Source organism: Silene latifolia, chromosome 1, assembly GCF_048544455.1.
Source record: "Silene latifolia isolate original U9 population chromosome 1, ASM4854445v1, whole genome shotgun sequence".
NCBI lineage: Eukaryota > Viridiplantae > Streptophyta > Magnoliopsida > Caryophyllales > Caryophyllaceae > Silene > Silene latifolia.
Window position 1 is genome coordinate 92,015,276 of NC_133526.1, and position 21,196 is coordinate 92,036,471.

At 37.4% G+C, this 21,196-nt stretch overlaps 2 protein-coding genes and 1 non-coding gene across 3 annotated transcripts; all 3 read left to right on the plus strand.

The window, feature by feature from the left end:
* The first annotated feature begins 5,494 nt into the window (after positions 1–5,494).
* LOC141625356 (small nucleolar RNA R71) lies at positions 5,495–5,601 on the plus strand. Its single transcript, XR_012535146.1, has one exon. It is a non-coding gene; the product is annotated as a small nucleolar RNA R71 (small nucleolar RNA).
* A 7,415-nt stretch (positions 5,602–13,016) lies between these two features.
* LOC141607758 (large ribosomal subunit protein eL13y) lies at positions 13,017–15,391 on the plus strand. Its single transcript, XM_074427109.1, has 5 exons — positions 13,017–13,229; positions 13,628–13,743; positions 13,839–13,972; positions 14,604–14,762; positions 14,863–15,391. The coding sequence occupies exons 2-5, from the start codon at positions 13,635–13,637 to the stop codon at positions 15,082–15,084; spliced, it is 624 nt and encodes a 207-aa protein (XP_074283210.1). The 5' UTR covers positions 13,017–13,229; positions 13,628–13,634; the 3' UTR covers positions 15,085–15,391.
* Positions 15,392–18,480: 3,089 nt separating this feature from the next.
* Positions 18,481–20,942, plus strand: LOC141597180 (putative polyamine transporter At1g31830). Its single transcript, XM_074417585.1, has 2 exons — positions 18,481–18,582; positions 19,208–20,942. The coding sequence occupies exons 1-2, from the start codon at positions 18,490–18,492 to the stop codon at positions 20,675–20,677; spliced, it is 1,563 nt and encodes a 520-aa protein (XP_074273686.1). The 5' UTR covers positions 18,481–18,489; the 3' UTR covers positions 20,678–20,942.
* Positions 20,943–21,196: the final 254 nt, after the last annotated feature.

A 21,196-nucleotide genomic window follows, 5' to 3' on the forward strand; every position in this document is an offset into this window, starting at 1 on the left:
ACCGCATTAATCAAAATAAAGTCACATAGTCATTAACATAAAGAGGAAAAAGGAGATTGGAAAGATCATACCATGCGGTCTTCATTATCCTCATGTCTCGGATGTGGCGTAGTCAATCAATGTGAACAAGGATAGAACAAACACAATATATACAAAACAATATATACACAAGACTACAAAAGGAAATAAACATGTTTTTGGGTTTTCAAATTTCAAATTTTTATGATTTTCGAACTTTTTCAATTTTTTGGATTTTTTGAATAAGAGTTAAATGTTAGAATTCTCATCCCCACACTAATATGGGCATTGTCCTCAATGGCCAAAATGATGGAAATTATGCAAAGATGATGCATGATTTCTATACTAAATACAATCTATACTAAGCTACACTACATGATGCATGGTTTTTTGTTATGACGGAGAGGATAATTTAGATTACCTTCCGTTGTGTATGCATTAACTTCCCCAAACCGAGTTAGACACTATTGCTAATGTCCAAGGATGGGTGTAGTTCATGCACACACTATGCAATGCATGAAACGAATTTGTCATTTTGGATTTTGAAAATGGGAACAATAAAATGAGAACACCTCAATGGTACCAAGGTGTGAGTCCTCTATGGTGCTAGGACTACTCCAACAATGATCAAGAAAATAATTAAAACAAAGAGAGAAATAGGCAAACCATGAGAGGGTAGGAGCCTCCAAGGCTTGCTAATCTTCCATCATATCATCACCATCATCACTTTCCTCATTAGAAGTGGTCTCATTGCCACTTCCCTCTTCATTTTCTTCTTCACTTTGCTCATCATCTTGCTCACCATCCTTTTCTCCTTCTTCACTTGCTTCCTCATCAATGTTATCATCAACTTCTTCATTACCAACAACCTCAGTGTCACCCGAAACGACCCTAGATGCACCCGGAAATAGAACTTCTCTATCCGCCCAACTAGGCAAAGGACATGATGGATCAAGTAGTCCTTGCCTAGCTAAGTGTAGGAGGGGTGGATATTGAGCCAAGTAAGCATTTTTCCGATCCTCAAAGGCTTGCTTGTGCATTGCTTGCATGAGAAGAGTCACATAATCATTTCTTGCTTCAACTCCCTCGGGCTTGAACTCTTGTTACTCAAAAGGGTAAGGTGGTATGATAATGGAAGAGGAGGGCATTTCAAGTTCACCCTTTTGTTGTTGGATAATATACTCGGCCTCTTTAGAAAGGGGAAGTAGATAATTGGTCCGGTGGACGCTTAGACGACAAATCTTTGAAGGCAAAGTAAACGATTTAGCTTCACTAGTGAGCCATCCATACTTGGTGTCAAGAGGGTTATGGGCAACCCACTTGTACTTGTTTATCATAGTATGCATATCAACAAGATGACCACCCTCCTTTGCTTCATACTTGCTATCCTTGTTGAAGTTAGGATCAAAGTATTTGGCTAGGATAGTGACTAAGCCGCCATTGACAATAACGGTAGTGCCTTTCTTCCCACAATCAATGTTGAGCCATCTATCTACCAAAAGTCTTAAAGAGTTGAAAGGCTTGGTGTGTACTCTTCCAATGTTCAAAGCCGATTCAAGAAGAATAAAATCAAGTTTGGTGAAATGGTTGGTATCTTTCCTTACAATAATGGTGTTTCCTATGACCTTGTGCCATACTCTTATGCCCGGATGATGGACCAAAAGAGCACGACTAGCATGAAAATCCTCAAATTTCCTTCCGGAAATTGCCTCCCAAAGAGGGTCGGGGTCATACTTTCCATAATTCTTAAAATAACTCGGTTCATCACTAAGACCCAAAATTTCACCCAATTCTCTAAAGGAAATGCGTCTACTAACATTAGCTAGACGAAACTCGAGATTTTCCCTAGTCTCAACTTTGGTGACTTTCAAAGAACTCAAAAACTCCAAGGTAAGGGAGGGGTATGTCAATTCTTTTGATTCAAACAATTTCTCTAACCCCATGGCTTTGAAAAAGGCTCTAGTTTGCTCAAGGACACCCAACTTTTCCAAGGTGTCTTCACAAATAAATTTGGTGGATTGAAATGATTTCCTATCAAACTTGGCAAAAGTATCTCTATGGGTTTTGGAAATAAAAGTTACCTCCGGATAATGCAAAAGTTGATCGATTTCCGGAGTAGAAGATGTTGTTGCTCCCATAGAAGGTTGTTGTTGTTGTTGCATTTCCATGTTTGGGGTTGCTACCACCATAGTCAATGCTTTCTTTGCTTGAAGATCCTTTTGCCTTTGTGAAAGTGTCTTTGGTGCCTTTGTTGCCTTTGTTGCTCCCTTAGTCCTTGCCATTGATGAATTAACCAAGAAAAGAATGAAAAATCTTCAATTTGTAGTGTACCCAAATCGATTTAAAGGTGAAAGGCTTTGCCTTTATGAATTCAAAAATCGACTCAAAGGTTGAAGATTTTGTGCTTGGTTTTGATTTTTATTGAAAAAGGAGTGATTGATTTGTTGTTAGAAGGATGATTTGATTTGATTTTGGTGAATGTAGTTGAGGGATTTTGTTTTTGTGATGGAGAGGATGAGGGTTTTGATGTTTTGAAGTAGTGTTATGAATGAATGAATGAATGAATGAATGAATGAATGAATGAATGAATGAATGAAGGTGGGAGGGAGTTTATAAAGACCGAAAAAATTCGAACTACAGGGGCAATCCGTGCGGTTTCTGCCCAATACGGGCGGATTCTGCACTTTCTGGGTTTGATAAAACTCGCCTAAAGACGGGCGTATTCAAGAGAAGACGCTCGGATTCGCTGATACGGGACGGGCGGATTCTCCAGAAGACGGACGGATTTCAGTCCAGGAATTTTTCTTCTTTTCCTCAGCAGAGAAGACGGGCGTCTTCTTTCCAAGACGGACGGATTTCCAGAGACGGGCGGATTGTTGTTCAGGACGCCCGGATTCTCTTACAGTCAAAAATCTTTCAAAACTTCAGCTTATAGGGACGTGCGTCTTCAACCCAGTACGCTCGGATTGCAGCAAAACGGGCGGATTCTCTTGAATCCGCTCGGATTCGACCCCTTTGTACCCGGATTCAGTTCCATCCGTGTACAATGCATTTCCCTTACCATTCTTCTATTCTTCTTCATATCTTGTGTTCTTCATTGTGGGGGCATTACTAGGCAAGGATAGCCTAGGCAATTGTCATCCCCACACTAAGGTAAAGCACTACACATCAATTGAAATTATTAGTCCCTCCCTCACTTCTCTCAAACATGACAATTATCTTGATCAAAGTAAATAAAATAAATCCAAAGATGACAAAAATGCAATACAAGAATTGAAATGCGAGTTAGGGAGTTAGAAATATTTACAAATGGTGGTTAAGGGAGGACTCCACCAAACTCTCATTCTTGATGAGATGTCAAGGGGGCATGTTCAAGGTGTTGTTGATGTTGCTCAACACCTTGAAGAAATAATCAAAAGCTTGTTCATTATCGTTATAAAGCTCTTTAATAGACATTTGCCCTTGTTGTCAATCTTGATCGATGGCATTACCAATGTAGGGATTAAAAATCCCTTCAAATTCGTCGTCCCAAAGACCACAAACTTCATTAAGTTGAACATTGAAAATTTCTTGATTTGATGGAGACAACTCTCCCAAATTCTTCTCTTGGCCAATGAGGCCATCCTTTTCTTCTTTCATTGATTTTGATGAGATTTGCAAGCTCTCCTTGTCACAATTCACTTGCTCTTTGAATGGAGCATCTTCAATTTTCTTCTTCCATTGGAGTTCCGATTTCTTCCTCTCATCCTTTCGGCTATAATGATCAATCATGAAACATGGTTCATGCAAACGAGGAGCTCTCATAGTCTTGTCAAGATTAAAGGTTATGCTTTCATCTCCCACTTCTAGAGTGAGCTCACCATGTTTCACATCAATCACCGCACCCGCGGTGTGTAGGAAAGGTCTTCCTAGAATGATTGGAATGTTGGAATCTTCCTCCATATCAACAATGACAAAGTCCACCGGGATGAAAAACTTCCCAATTCGTACGGGGACATCTTCCCATATCCCTAATGGTGTCTTCGTCGATCTATCGGCCATTTGGAGTGTGATGTTGGTGCATTTAAGCTCTCCCATCCCCAACCTTTTACTCACCGAGTACGGCATGACACTCACACTAGCCCCTAGATCACATAAGGCTTTGTTGATCGTTGTGTCGCCAGTGGTACACGGTATTGAGAAGCTTCCCGGATCCTTTAGTTTTGGAGGTGAACTTCCTTGAAGTATTGCACTACTCACCTTAGTGAAGGCGATAGTCTCAAGTTTCCGGATCGACTTCTTCTTTCTGAGGATATCTTTCATGTATTTCGCATAGGCCGGCACGTGATTTATTAATTCCGTGAAAGGAATTGAGACTTCTAAATTCTTCACAATTTCCATGAACTTTCCAAGTTGATCATCAAATTTGGGCTTGGCTTGACGACTTGGAAAAGGAAGTCTAATCACAATGGGCTCCTTCTCCTTGACCTTGTCTTCATTTTTCTTTGAACTTTCTTCTTTTGATGATTCTCCATCCTTGGAGTTTTGCACAATTTCTTCCTTATCACTAGCTTCCACAACTTCATCCTCAACTTGCTTCTTTGGTGCTTCATACCTAGTACCACTTCTCAAGTGAATGGCACTAACCGTTTCATGTCTTGGGGGATTACTTTGAGGTGGTAATTGCCCCTTTTGCCTTTGTGAGCTTGAAGATGCTAGTTGAGTCAATTGTGTTTCCAACATCTTGGTGTGAGCTAGGATGTTGTTGATGGTGGTTTCCTTTGCTTGACTATCTTTTTGCATTTGAGTGAAAAATTCTTGTTGATTCTTTTGCATTTAGAGGACCGCTTTTTGGACATCAAAACCTTGGTCATTTTGGTGATTGTATGGATTTTGATTTTGGTAACCTTGGTTTTGATTGTAAAAGGGTCTTTGATTTTGGTTTCTCAAGGGTGGTGGAGTGTATGTTGTTTGAGGGTTTTGAACATTTTGGCTTTTGTATGAGAGATTTGGATGGAATTTGGTGTTCTCATTGTAATAGTTGGAATAAGGGGTACCACTCTTGTATGCTTGGAAAGCATTCACTTGTTCATTTGTTCCCCTACATTCACTTTGGTCATGTCCCAAAGTTCCACAATTCTAACATATCCCACTTGGGATTGATGAAGATGCCGTCATGGCATTAACATGATGCTTTGGTGATTTTGAGACTTCTTCAAGTCTAGCCATAGCTTTTTCAAACTTCAAATTGATTGTGTCAATATGAGCACTAAGTTGGGCACCCAATTGAGTAACGGAGTCTACTTCATGCTTTCCTCCTCTAGTAGCCTTGCGAGGTCTACTATATTGTGAGTTATGGACCGCCATTTCCTCAATCTTGTTCCATGTTTGATTGTCATCAACTTCGGTGAACATTCCATTTGATCCCATATTGAGAATGTTCCTTGAATCTTCATATAAACCGTTCCAAAATTGTTGTACCAAGAACCATTCGCTAAGTCCATGGTGAGGACATGAGCGACAAATTCCCTTGAACCGCTCCCAAGCTTCATACAAAGATTCTTCATCCCTTTGCTTAAAACCCGTAATTTGAGCTCTTAGCATGTTAGTCTTTTCCGGTGGGTAGAATTTTTTGTAGAAAGCTAGAGCCAACTTCTTCCAAGAATCTATTCCGAGAGTGGCCTTATCAAGGCCCTTCAACCATTGCTTCGCGGTGCCGATTAGAGAAAAAGGAAATAAGACCCATCGAATTTGGTCTTGAGTCACACCGGTTTGAGAGATTGCATCACAATAGTCGCAAAAGGTTTCCATATGAGAATGAGGGTCTTCACTAGGCATCCCCCCAAATTGGCTCCTTTCGACTAATTGGATAAAGGCGGATTTGGCAATAAAATTTCCGGTTAGATGTTGTGGTGTAGGAGTACCATTGGGTAGGTTCTCCTCGGTGGGTACGGAATGTGACGAGAATTTAGGCATTGTAGGTTGATTTTGAGTGGTATTGTGTAATGGGTTCTCCTCTCCTTCTATTGCGAAAGGGTTGATGAACTCAATAGTTGGTTGAATAACTTCACTAATACCTCTCAAATTCCTCCTAGCAAGTCTCCTATTATTCGCCAAGGTTCTTTCAATTTCACGGTCAAAAGGTAGCAAATCACCTTGTGACCTTCTAGACATGCAAAATATCAAACAACTTGAAAATAATTAGAATAAACCTTGAGGAGTTTTACTTCCCCAAGGCAAAGAAAAACACAACTAATAACAATGTAAAGAAATCTAAGTCAAGTAAACACCGTCCCCGGCAACGGCGCCATTTTTGATCGGTCCGTTTCGTGTTCACAATTAAAGGTGTGGTCGTTGGGTCACGTCCGAGTCAAAACACAATTTATAGCTTCACAAACAACTCTACAATTAGTAAAGAGGCAAGTAAAGGTCGGATCCCAAGGGACGGGTATTGAAATGAGATTTCTATTGAAACTAGTGGTGTCTTAGGGGTGTCACAATTTGGGTTGATGTAGAAGGTCACTAACTAAAATAGCAATGAAAATAAACAAGCAAGATGAATTAAAAGGGGTGTAAACAATTGATTAAAAAGCACTAGGGTGTCATGGGATCATAGGGGAATCATAGGAATTGATCATACAAACATGTTCTCAAATTATAAGCAAGCAATTATTGTTGTGATGGATTGAGTTGGGTTATATCTTACAATCCTAGGAAAGTTTGGGTCCCGGAGCCGAATCGATTAGATTGTACAACACCTACAAGTCGACTTAATCTTCCCTACTCAACAACATGCATGGTCTAATGAGACTCGAGTTGGGTTATGTCTAACAAGTCTCATTGAAAAGATAGGAGATGGTGGTAAATGCAAGGATTCATAGGCTTAGCATTTCATCAAATATAACATGTGCATGAGTTGAGATCAAAACAAGCAAGCAAATAAAACATGAAAGCATATTAATTTAAGCATGAATCATTCCCCATGTTGGTTTCCCCTAATCACCCATTAACCCTAGCTAAGAGACTACTCACTCATTATCATGTTGATCATGCTAGCAAGGTTGTCAATCATACCAACAAAATGAAACATGATGAATAAATGAAAGTAATTAACAATAATTAAAAAGGGATTAAGAGAATTATACCTACTAATGATTCTAATAATAAAGCAAAGATAAAAGAAGTACTTAATGCTTGATTGAGAGGTTGTCAATCTCCCAATAATAACCCAAATAATCTTCAATTACCCAAAATAAAGGATGAACAAAAGAGAGATTAAGGAAATAAAACTTGTATTAGAACTTGATTAATTGTTGATTACAAAACTAAAGAGAGATTTGATTGATATTAACTACTCTAATTATTGATAAGAAGAACATGCTCTTCTAATTAGACTAATGGGGTATTTATAGTGGAAATTAGGGGGATGCATTAGGGTTAACTAAGGGCTAAACTAGTAATTACACTTTTTAGATTGAGCAGGGAGGAGCCGGTATTTTCCAAAGGAAGGGCTTCTTTCTTTGTAGCTTGGAGAAGAGTAAATCACGCTGTAGAGGAATCCGAGCGGATCAGGGTCGGGACGGGCGGATTCTGGCGATGGAACCCGAGCGGATTCGAGAGAATCCGGGCGGATTGTGGTGGCTAAACCCGAGCGTCTTGGTGGAAAACCGCACGGATTGTGCAGGTGGAGGACGGCCGGATTGTGGTCAATCCGCACGGATTGTGCCTCAGCAAGATTTCTTCTTCTTTTCTTCCCTTTTCTTCATAAATTCCTTGGGGATTTCCTTGGGGACTCAAGGATCCTTTCTCAACATTGCTCATCTACTATCATATATACAAAGGCCTTCTAATCTTGTCTCTCCTTGATGCTTGGTCATTGAATTCGATCAATTTAGTCTCGTTTTGCCATGAAAATGCAAGATTCTTACTCCTTTCCTACCAAGGGATCAAAATCTCAAAGAATATGCAAAACAAAGAACTAAAGATAATAAATGACCCAAATATGCACTAAAAAGCATGGGAACAAGGCTAATTCGGGGGCTAAATATGCACTAATTATGGTCACATCAGTATGCATGCTATGAAACAAACATATTTTAAATCTAGCATGTGAATATATACTATGTCGGTTTACAAGCAATTTAGCACTCAATTAGGGGTCAAAGTTGGAATTTAGGTTGATTTACATGTGAAAAGGCCAGATAAATAAATCATACAAGAACGATATGAAATAAATAATAAATTACAATTACAATAAATGATATGAATAAATTACAACGACTATTGAATTTACATCATAAACGTGCTCAAAAGAGATTTTAGAAGTAAAAGAAAATAAATAAAACGAAAGGAATAAGATAATTGAAGTTTGAAATATAGGAATATGCCGGAAATATGGCGATAATATGGATAATAGTTAATTAAAAGCCTAAAAGAAAGCCTACGTCAAGACGAGAAAGAGTCCGGAGACGGAACCCAACTCAGAGCAGGCGTAGCATCCACTGAGTCCTCTAGAAGAGGTGCATTAGTTTATGCGGTTTTCTCGAGTTGGATTCTGACTGTGAAAGTTGAACTCGTGTTTCAGTTATCGTTCGTTCGTTGATTTTAGGGTTGATTATTAGCATATGACTCAAAATAGGTGATTTAGTTAGATTATATGCATATAAGGACCGTCATAAAGCGATAAAAGGACAAGTTAAATAAGATATAAAGGTGGTTTACAAACACGATACGTATACGATATCGGAAACGAAAAGGTTGAAACTTGAGGTAAGATTAAGGTAGAAAACAAAAACTAGAGAATTAACATAAAACGATGTATCAAAACGAGCCCAAGAGACTTGATATGAACCAATCGAAACTCTTAAAATCCGGTTTTGAATAGATGACGAAAAATCACAAGTATCGATTATAAGGGATCTAATGTCGAAAACATTGAGAAGGATTTGATAACAAAAGGGTAATGAAAATAATTTGTCGAAGAAAAGGAAAGGAAACGAAAGAACAAAAGAAAACGAAATTTGCAGGAAACCCGAGGAAGAAGAAGAAGTGCAGCAACTGATGGCAGCCCCTGGAAGAGGCGCAGCATATGCTGCGGCCTTTCCAGAAGATGCATCGGTTGATGCGATTCTTCCCCACGCCAGATCTCTGTTGATTTCGTAAAAAGGGTTTTAAAAGACAATTTTGAAAGCATTTTCAGGCATATTTACGATATAAATTCTTACATTAATATCTACAGATAAACAAAAGAGAATAAAATTGGGATTTTACACCCTCGCACTTACATGTTTGACAAAGCGAGATTAACTAAGTTGTCGTTAGTGATTGCTCGACTCGATGTAGGATTGAAAGTGCCCTCTTTTAGAGGATTTAGTACGATTGATTAAGTTGATTAAGTGGAGTTGGTCAAGTGGGTCGGTCTATTCAACGTGACTGGTACTCAGAATGATCTGAGCTTACGTGGTCGAGTAGATCAAGCACGTAGGCGTCAAAAAGCAAGAGCGCGGTCTTAGAATGCAAAGGCAGAAGAAAAGGGCGGACACTCGTGTGAAAAATATGTGAGGCGGAAGCCTCTATTTATACTAATCACGAGGAGGAATTTAGGAAAAAGTCGGATTGGGAAAGAAATCCGGAAAGATTGTGGAAACTGGGGAAAAAGCAGCTCATGAAGAGGCGCAGCAGGAACTGCGACCTTTCCAAGAGGCGCAACTCCTACTGCGTCATCTTCTGAGGCCTTTCCTTCTTAGCAAGAAAGATTTCCGGGGTTTAATTTAGGAATTAGGGAAGATGTATGCTTTCTTATTCCGTAAAGAAGATATTTTCGATATTTAATTATAAAAAATAAATATTTAGGAATAAAACTCTAGAATATTCTAGAACATTCCGACTCGGCTTAAGACGGTTTTAGAAAATGGAAACGGTTTTTGACCCGAACTCCAAATGTACTCTAATTACTGTCAAAACGACCGTATCGGCGCGTAATGACGACCATGAGGCTGACTCGACTGTTTGAGCTATCACTTGTCGACGAACTTAGGAAATGTCATAAATCGCTCCGCGTGATAAACATGTGACATAATCATCACTGGGTGGTTGGCGGAAGGTGTAGAAACGAGGTAACTACAATATGCTTGCTAAAATAGGCATTTGTATGTCCAGTGATTACTTCAAGGCTTGTTTTACGATTCTGAAGGATTGGTTGGGAATTGTTGATAATGGTCTGTTGACTTCTGAGAAGATTTTGAAGGATAGGCATGCTTTTTTACTTATTAAGATGTTAAAATGTGCAGTTGTTGATGGAATTTATTACAATGTATGGATGGCTAGGAACTCCGGTAGAGTTGATTGCAATGTATGGATGGCTCAAAAATCACCTTGCAGGACTATCTTCAGCTTATGACTACAGGTCAAGATGGTCATCTAGCCTCAAGATTAGGTACCTACATTTCACAACCGAAACAATTTTGCGTAGAATTCGATTCTATACTCTATATGAGCCAAATTAGAACGATATTAACCCAACTACGTTAAAAAATACAATTTTCCGTAAGAATAAAGGCAATTAGTGTTAAGTTTTACGGTTCAAAATAATTTATTCAATAAAATAAAAGTGAATAATATCAGATTAGCGATTTTAATAAAAGTAATTTATTTTCGCAGTACGTTTTTTACTCAATATAGTACTTTTTGCACCAAACTTTCTATTTGTTTACCCTTCACTAAAAAAACATTAAACTTAATTCTCTCTCCCTTCTCTCTAATATTGAAACCTTAATCATCTTCAACCACAATACAATTCTTCAATTATGAACCATTATTTAAGTGACGAACAGATAATTAATTCATTAATCATATATTACTTGTTAATTTGAATATTTTTTTGTAATTTAGTTTCTTTTTAAATTAGGGTTTAGGGTGTAACTTAATTAATGTGTACTATGGTGAGTTTATTGGTGTTCATTACCGCTGCCAGTGGTTCGCCGCCGTTAGACGACCGATATGGTGTTAATATTTGGTCGTGTCAATATAGTACAACCGTTTATGTAGATTAGGACGGCGGTGAAGATGGGTCGCCGGCGAGGCTGGGACGGCGGCGGCGAGAATGGGATGGCGGCGAGGTTGGGACAACGGTGAGAGTGGGTCGCCCGCGAGGGTGGGACTCCGGCGAGGGTTTGTTTTTTTCATTTTCTTTTTGAACGAAGTACACGTTGCTTTGGAGTATTGACTATATTGTTTTGTTTATTTGTTTATTCCTTTTTTTTCTCACAGTAGTACACAATCCATCGTACTACAGCAAATAATCCATCATCATGACCACCGACTACCACCACCACGTCATCACCACCGGCGTATCTCCCCTCTCCCGACTAACCACCACCGACAGCGACCAAGTCAGCGGTCGACGGCCGGTATATGCCCTATCCCGATGTCGACATCGCAACCACTTAAATTTGAGATTTGAGAAAAAGTTGAGATGAATTGATATGATTATATGAATTAGTATGATTGATAATTTGACATTAGAGAGAAAACATTAGAGCTAGAGATGTTAGAGAGGGTAAATGGAAGAGGAAATGAGAGGGGTAAAATTGTCAACAGTGTACTGCGTCGAGTAAAATGTGTACTGCGAAAATCAGGACCCATAATAAATTACCATTACGATAAAATACGATTTTCAATAAGAATAAAAGCAATTAGTGTTAAACTAGTTTAGACCTCGTGCATTATATGCACGGTATTTAAAGTTTAATATTTTTATAAAATTATTTATATAATATTGATACCTTATGATTGTTTAGATTTGTCATCATTATATTTTGCTTGGATAAATAAAAGTTAGAACTGAAAATTAGTTAAGAAAATTGAGTCATGAGTTGAAATATATCCTAATGAAAATATTTTTATAGCATAAAACTAATGAGTTTCAATTTATATTTCTTTTTTCAATTTTCTTTGTCACAAAAGTAATAACAACGATCGTTTTATACAAAATTTTGGTCAACTCATCATCTAATAATAGGATGAATAAAAGATTTAGCAATTTATAATTTTATATCAATTTTTTTATTTTAATTAAAATAATATAGTTTAGAGTTTAATGAAAATAATATAATTTGATGAAAAGATTAATTTTAATGAAAATATAATAGATGAACTAAATTGTAATTGTTAGTTACCTTATTTAGTGAATGAACATAATTGTCATTAATTTCCTTTTTTGAGAATATGCTTTTTGGCGGGAAAATGATAGAGTTTGCCTATTCATTTAGTAGATAAGGGATTAACAGTTCAAAATAATTTATTCAATAAATAAAAGTTAATAATATCAAATTAGCGATTTTAATAAATTACCATTACAATAAAATACGATTTTTCATAAGAATAGAGCCAATTAGTGTTAAATTAACGGTTCAAAATAATTTATTCAATAAAATAAAAGTGAATAATACCAAATAAGTGATTTTAATAAATTACCATTATGAGAATATCGCGGGTGTTACAAAGATAGCTCTTCATCATCGTTGTTTAAGGGTAAAATTATTGATAGTCTTAAGACAAGACTTTGATACGTCTTAAGACAAGACTCACTCAAGACTACCAATAATCTGTTAAAGTCTTAATAAAGTCTTAAGTTGAGTCTTGAAAATCTAAGACTCAACTTAAGACTTTGGGTGAGTCTTGACCCCACTTTCAAAGGAAATTATTCAATGAGTAGATCCCATGTGACATTTTTTTTTTTTTCTGAACAATATAAAAATAATGAAAGTTAATGGAAAGCGGAGTTTTAAGACTTTGGTGAGTCTGAGTGATGATTTTACCCTAAGTCATTGTTTGACATAATCGAAAGGCTTGAAAGTACCGGATTGAAGCAATTTGTTTAATTATGTTAATTTGTCGTTTCAATTTGTTTAATTAGTTTGTCGTCATGATAGAAATCAATTTTCGAAATTTTTAAGTTAGTTTGATAGAAGAGATACATTAGAGAGATGCTAAGTGAAAATTATGAAAAGAGCAAACTTGACCATTTCATTAATTTGTCGATATTTATTAACACCACCCTTAACGACCCAATGGATCAAACATAGAAAGCCCAAAATAAAAGTTTGATAAAGTATCCAAACTAAAATCCCTGGGCAAGTGACAAAGTTTAAAACCCTAATTCCCACCAATTTTGGCTTCCTCTTCTCCCTAACATTCACAATTCGAACCCTTGTTGCATTCCTCTCGTCCAGGTAATCTCGCATTTTCTTCGTATTTTTTAAGCTTGATGTATTGATTGTTAGGCGTAGGCATTTTCGATTAGTGTATGAGAATTGTTTTCAAATATTGATCATTGATATGTGGTTTAGGAAATAGGAATTCCAATGCATCATTTTGTGTTTGTTGTGCTGATGTATCCCCTCCTTAGTCGTAAAATGCGCAGAAACCAATTTATATAATTTGTTGATTCGGAGTTAATTGTGTCAAATGCATATTTAGAGATGTATCCCGAGTGTTGGTGTTGACACTATATTATGCTGTCCATCACAAATTTAAAATCTTGGGTTGCTAAAATGGAGACATGGCGACTTGTATGCCCGCTTTGAGCTTGGTACTGAATGCTGATGTTGTATTTTTGGCTGCATTTCAGGTAAGTCATGGTGAGACATAACAATGTTGTGCCAAATGCGCACTTTAAGAAGCATTGGCAAAACTATGTTAAGACCTGGTTCAACCAGCCAGCTCGCAAGACAAGAAGACGGAATGGTAATATACTACTTTCAAGCTGTCGTAATATTGTTACAAGATCCCGTGCCATGCTTCTTTTTGAATAACTAATTATTTTCTGTAAACCATTTCAGCGAGGCAAAATAAGGCGGTGAAGATCTTTCCAAGGCCCACTGCTGGACCTCTTCGCCCTATTGTTCATGGCCAGACATTGAAATACAACATGAAAATTAGAGCTGGCAGAGGATTTTCTCTTGAAGAGCTGAAGGTTTGATTATCGCTCTTTTCTTCTTTGATCATATGTATTTCTGTTAGCCTTTGTTTGGGCTTTCTTTATTCAATTATAATTATAGATCATGTTACAAATTTCATATCTTTGAACCATGATCATCAATTTTTTGTGATTATTGCAATACTATTGTTTCGTTGGGGGCTTTTATCTATATTTACATCGTCACTAAATTCAATTAGAGTTATTCAGTTGCTTCTATAGAAATATAAACAGTTCTCATTGGGGGTGTTGTAGTTTTGTTAGTTGCTTTAACTAGTGGCTAGTCTTTTTTACTCCATGAATGTGCACTATGTTGTCAAGATGTTCATATGGTGTCATACTGACAATTTCAACAGTTTAATTGCGTTTCTCCATTTAAGATCATTAATTATTCTGTTATCGACATAGTTGTTTGTGAATGACATCTATAAGGATTTTAACTTGCTTCAACAAAAAAAGTCATCTGGACCGTTTTTTAAGCTATAATCTGAGCTTTAACAAGCTTGCTTGTTTCCCTACCCTGTTTCCTGCTGCCTGGTTATGTACTTTTCCCCACTACTCTGCTTGAAGATCTCATGTTTGAATTATCCCAGTTCATTTGCTCAAAAGCTATCTCAAAATGTTGCAGCAAGCAGGTATTCCAAAAAAATATGCACCAACTGTCGGCATTGCCGTTGATCACCGTCGTAGAAACCGGTCTTTAGAAGGTCTCCAAGCTAATGTTCAGAGGCTAAAGACCTACAAGGCTAAGCTTGTTGTCTTCCCAAGGCGTTCACATAAGTCCAAGGTTAATTTTGTCAGCTTTAATTTCATGATAGTGATGCGATGTTTTTGTGGAATTTTGTTTGTTGTGGTCTTGTGTCTAATGGCTTCTCTCTTTGTTTTAGGCTGGTGATTCTACCGCAGAGGAACTTGCTACTGCCACACAGGTCCAAGGGGACTTCATGCCTATCCATAGAGAAAAGCCAGCTATGGAGGTTGTGAAGGTTACCGACGAAATGAAGTCACTTAATGCTTATGCCAAGTTGCGTCTTGAGAGGACAAACAAACGCCACCAGGGTGCTAGACTTAAGAGAGCTGCTGAGGCAGAGAAGGAAGACAAGAAGTGAGGTGTGTTAGAGAATCTGTGCTTGAAGAACTTCAAATTCTGAAATCTTAATCCAATTTTTCCCCAAATCCATTTTTAGTGAAATTTTGAGTGTTTTGACTGGAATTGTCAATTCTGGTTTGAATGATCGAAGATGTATGCTTGGTGATCAGTAAGTTATACACTTATACTATGACTTCTAGTTGACAGTTACGGTCTATGCCTTATGGTTGCCTATTTGATTGGATGACCATTAGTATGTGTCAATGCCATGCGATCATTGATACATTCAATTATTCACGTCTATGAGATAGGTAGTGCTTGGCTATTAGAGGAATGGATAAACAGAGTTAACTGATGAGTTTTTGAGTCGTATGATATTATTTTTAACAATTTAAGCTGCAAAAACTCTGTGAAACTTTTAAATTTCTATTAGAGGAATGGATTAACGTGTATCTTTATTCTTTTCCCATATCCTCATTTTAGGCTAGGGTTTGCCATCTCATAAAATTTGAGTCTAATAAATTCACCTGTGCCGACAGTTTAACATAGTGCGGCTGTTCTCTATTTTATTAGAAATCGACATTATGGCTCGACCAATTGTTTATATATTGATCCTATTACCAACTTCTATGGAGTGGCTTCAAACCTTCATTTTGGTTGATGCTGAGAACCTGAAGCATATTTTGAGAGAAAACGTGATTCTGGTTGTGTAACTTGGTTTTTGTCTTGATCAAAGGTAAACTTGAGATTTGAAATACGCAGTACGTTGCTGTGGTTATCTGTTTCTGCTGTCAAGCACTATGGGAGTATGTTGTTATTCCTATCCCTTAGCGAGGTAGCTGATAATGCAACTTGAATTATATGGTTAATCTTATGGGATTGCTAGTTTCGGATGCTACCTGCTTAGTATTGTGCTCAACCTTTTTCTTAGGCTTGCTCTTTGATGACATTGATTAGACCGACTTTATCCCTAGCGTGAACACTTGGTTGGAGCTTCACACTGTTTAGACTATAATAATCCGGGCAGGTAGGTCAGACATGAGACATCCGAAGTTGGGTCCTGGATTGAAGACTCTAGACTTGTTAGGAAAACTCGAATTGGTCGAAGCTATATGTTTCTATGGCAGGAGTTGTTTGTTCGGTACTCTGTATGTATGATTGGGCAGACAGGCCAGAGACTGTGCTAAGCAGTGGCTAATGAACAGTGACTAGTGACAGTGTGATTAGCTGTAATTATGTATACAGTGATGGTGTGTTGACTTAATCATGCAATTAATTAACATTAACCATTTACACTTTTGTTAGTCGATGTCAGTTTTTGTTACTAATGTGTCGCATCGTTATAGGCTTATAGTAGATTAGTATATTATCTTTCTTGCCATAGTATTACTGAATTTATTGATCAAGTTTGTTGAGCAACTCCTTCATTATCCATTAATTAAAAATCCTTACATTTTTTTTTTGGCAGCAACTAGCAAGGCATAGTTGTGGACAGTGGTAGTGCTTGTATCAATCGTATGTTTATGTTTGATAGTAGCAACTTGATGTGATGACACTAATAAATTCAGGGAGAGTGACCGACCACTCATTTATTCCAAAAGCATTTGTTTTAAATAATTGAAGGAGTATCATTTTCATATTTGAGAACTTGGCAACATTCTCATGTTTTTTTGGTAATGAGGAACCTCTCATTAGCAGCCTAGGACGATATATCTTTGAGAGACCAAACCCCGAGAGATACGCGACAACACGGTAAGCCAACACCCTCTTTTAACAGACCCCGAAGGTCCCTGTGCAATAACCGCATACTGCCCATGCAGGGAGTCGAACCCAAAACCTCGCAATTCATGCCATTGAATGCTTTGAGGGTTACCATCGCTCCACTGCACTCACAGCACTTGGTTAACATTCTCGTGTTTTGTTATCTGAGAAACTAGACAATTTAATGTTCTCAAATTGTTGTACTTTAACTCTCCTTTACAAAGCGATTCACTCCCGCACTTTTCCCCCAGGTTTAAGATGTTGATTGAATAATTTAAAAAAAAAGCAGTTAGTCTCGTGAGATACATATACCTGTTTTAAATAAGAATTTGTGAAAAAAGTTGGGAGTTTTTTAGCCCGTAATTTTGAACAGAGTAGCGTGTGCACAGCTAATAACCACCCACCACCAGCAAAGCGTCAGTTGTTGGAAACTCGTATTGGAGTTTGTCAGTGGAAATAGGAGAGATCAATGGTTCCGAGCAAGGCCGAGGCTTGGTTAATGTTTATTGTGGTTTGTAAAAATGGGTCGGTGTAGTTAATAACATGGTTCGGTGATTCACGGGTGGATACAACGATAAGGCTGTATGGGCTTAAGCCCAGGTAGTTTTCGGAGATAAAAAAGTTTGCATGGATTATTGACGTTTTGTTCATGGTTAATCACAAACCGTGTATTCTATATGTTTTTGTGTTCTCGTATTGCTTCTATTTTTACGATTTCAATCAATTTCATATTTATGGGCGCGTTAACGAAAAAGACACAATTAAAGCCCTATTATATTTTACTTAATTTTAGCTCATTTTAGTTCACTTTAGATCTATTCAGTTCAGTTTATCTTTTTACATATTAACTTTAATTCCAGCTTTATTCATTTCAACACAGCTCCATTCAGTTTAATTTTGTTAAGCTCGGCTCCAATAAGTTCACTTCCGCCGAAAAAAACGGGGCCTAAGATTGTATGAAAGTAGTTAAATAGGAGTAGTATACAAATACCTGATTTTGTTAGAAAAATAAACAATAAATGAAGTAGCACTTGAAAAGCCACTGGTCCCCCATATATAAGGAGTTAATTCTTCACCAAAGTGGTTACCAGGAGGCTTTCCTTCACCATCATACAGTGCAACTCCCTCTCTTCTATGCTTTTATTAGAAGTGCTGAATTAGTGAATCTTTAAACGTCTCTTCTTTGCTATTCACTTTTGAGTAAGTATAGTAGCTTTATACTTTTTTAATTTCATTTTACACATCTTTCTCTCGCTTACTCATGACTATCTTCTAACTCGATTCTATTTATTACTATGAAATTGTCTCATACGAAAATTTGTGAACCGTCTACTACATTCAAGTATAACTTATTGAATAATAGAGAATGTCCATGACATGAGACCATTTACACACGGTCTCTTAAATAATTTACACGACACTATTGTATTTGAATTGTACCCTTTCAATGAAGAATATGTAGTTGTCGGAGTAATCATTCGCCCTCTGATGATCATGGATTTGAGTCGCTATTGGCCTATTGCAAGGATGGATTTATAACAAAACTTACACTAAGTGGTTAAATGTAGAAAAAGGTCTAGTTAACCAATTACGGGTGTTTAAATTTTTGTTCTAATGTAAATGTTATATACTACTCGTATATCATTAGATTTACACAGCAAGAATGGAAGGTTCAACAAATGTATGGTGTGTCACAGAAACAGGCGATCATCAAGTAGTAACTAATGCCACTCCCACTCTTACTATGACTGGAGAGGTCAGTTTCATCGCTTTTATCTTTTACCAAGTACGTATTTTCTTTATCTAAATAATGTTAATTGCACATAGAATTCAAGTTTTGCAAAGTAAAATATGTTATTATAAAATACGGAGCAGTAGACTAATAATTAGTGGTGGAGGCAAGATTTTAGTAGAGGGAAACAAGATTATTTTCAATAAATTATCTTTCATTTTATAAGGCATTTTTTGTATATTGGATTCAACCTGCTAACTCCAGCTCAAATACCGACTTAGCATCAGCCCCACTGGACTGAGACACGGCCCAGTTTTTTTCGTATTACAAAGTATAATAAAAGTGAAAAAATAATTAGCATTCAATGAATTTTTTTTCTTTACTAAATAATGTTAGTTGTACATACTACATAGTAGGGAAAGTGAAAAAACACTAATGGTTCAATGGTTGAGATGTTAACGTATCACAATGAGATTTAGGGTTCAAACTTCAAATCATGTTAAACATTAACAATTTAACATGGTCAAGATTCAAGAATGAAAAAATAATTAGCTTCATAATTACTTTGCTTATGTTACAATGTTACATTAATTTAATTTTACTTAATATACAAAATGAAGTTTAGTCATCCTTTTCTACTAATCTCTAGAAAACTCATCATTCAAGTAGAAGCAGTCAAGTATCAGATAATCTTGGAGCACCCAATGGAGCCGAAAATCCTACTATAATCAACGTTCAACCATCATCCTCACCTAAAAAATATCGGAAAGTTTCAATACTACCCCTTGTGTTTCTAATATTCTTTGAGGTATGTGGAGGACCGTTTGGGTCGGAGGACACTGTACGAGCAGCCGGACCTTTGCTAGCCCTAATTGGGTTCTTAGTAGTACCTATGGTATGGTCTATGCCCGAGGCCTTAATCACTGCCGAAATGAGCACAATGTTCCCTGAAAATGGAGGCTATGTTGTATGGGTTTCAGCCGCTTTAGGCGAATACTGGGGTTTTCAACAAGGTTGGATGAAATGGTTAAGCGGAGTTATTGATAATGCTTTATATCCCGTTTTATTCCTTGATTACTTGAAATTAGTAATTCCTGTGTTTAGTCATGGTTATCCAAGGGTTTTGGCTATTGTTATTTTGACGGTTGCTTTGACTTATATGAACTATAGAGGGCTAACAATTGTCGGGTGGACTGCTGTTTTTCTGGGTGTCGCAAGTATGCTTCCCTTTGTTATAATGGGTTTTATTTCAATTCCGAAACTGAAGCCTTCAAGATGGTTAGTGGCTGATGTTCACAGTATAAAATGGAGTTTGTATCTCAACACTCTATTTTGGAATCTACATTATTGGGATTCGATTAGTACCCTTGTCGGAGAAGTGCATAACCCGAAAAAGACGCTTCCAAAGGCGTTGTTCTATGCTTTAATCATGGTCATTTGTGCTTATTTCTTTCCCCTTTTAACCGCCACTGGTGCAATCCCACTTAACAGGGAATCATGGACTGATGGTTACTTAGCTGACGTGGCAAGGACCATTGGTGGGTCATGGTTATGTTGGTGGGTCCAATTAGCAGCCGCGTTGTCTAGCATGGGAATGTTTCTAGCCGAAATGAGTAGTGACTCGTTTCAACTTTTAGGCATGGGAGACCGAGGAATGCTACCTCAAATATTTTCCAAAAGATCTCGTCATGGAACCCCTATACTTGGGATACTATTCTCTGCTTCTGGAGTACTTGCACTATCATGGTTGGAATTTGATGATATTGTGGCCGCAGAAAACTTCTTGTATTGTTTCGGGATGATACTGGAATTTATGGCGTTTTTGGTGTTGAGAATTAAACATCCGGACCTTGATAGGCCTTATAAGATCCCTATAGGAAGAGTTGGGTGTATTTTGATGTGTATTCCTCCAACCGCGCTAATATGTTTGGTTTTGACGTTTTCATCAGTAAAAGTGTTGGTTGTTAGCCTTATTGCTGTGGTGATTGGGCTAGTATTGCAGCCTGGTCTTACGTATGTGAAGAAGAGAGGATGGGTGAAGTTCTCTACAAGTGCATCTCTTCCCGATCTTCGATTTCGAGTTCATGCTGATGAGACTATTGGATCCCAAGGTGTATGAAATGTAAAGTAGGAGAATAAGGTGCAAGGAATGTTGATGATCTATCCTTTTCACATTTGCTAGATAATATGTTCATCTCCTCATATATGCTATAATCGATTCTGTTAACCGTTGCGCGGTTGGATGTAATTCTCTTATGTTCTTGTATATATGTAAATACTGTTCTAAATCTCGGCCATATGTCCTCGGTTGCGCAAAGGGGGAGCCATGCTAGCGCTGATGTTACTGCTCAGCGAGCTCTTTCTTCTATATGACAAAGATCGTATTCATCCAGTCATTTTACCCCAAAGCGAGATATAATTTGTATACAAACTCAAAAAACTCTCTTAGCACGCAAGGACACAATTTTCTAAATTCTAACTGATTAGGTGTATCGTCTCCATTCTTTTTGAGTAATAATATACCTGGAACACAAATGCCCCTCAGATTTCTTATTAACACTCTTTAGTAGACTCGGCAAATTGTTGGTCATCAAGAGTCAAGCCAATAGAGAAAAGTGTGTGCACCGTGGACAATTCA

Bases quoted from the DNA above. Each gene is read 5' to 3' on its own strand.
- LOC141597180 (XM_074417585.1), top strand. From the start codon at position 18,490: ATGGAAGGTTCAACAAATGTATGGTGTGTCACAGAAACAGGCGATCAT. The intron at 18,583-19,207 runs GTCAGTTTCATC...ACTAATCTCTAG, and splicing joins CTCTTACTATGACTGGAGAG to AAAACTCATCATTCAAGTAG.
- LOC141607758 (XM_074427109.1), top strand. From the start codon at position 13,635: ATGGTGAGACATAACAATGTTGTGCCAAATGCGCACTTTAAGAAGCAT. The intron at 13,744-13,838 runs GTAATATACTAC...AAACCATTTCAG, and splicing joins CAAGACAAGAAGACGGAATG to CGAGGCAAAATAAGGCGGTG. The intron at 13,973-14,603 runs GTTTGATTATCG...AAAATGTTGCAG, and splicing joins TTTCTCTTGAAGAGCTGAAG to CAAGCAGGTATTCCAAAAAA.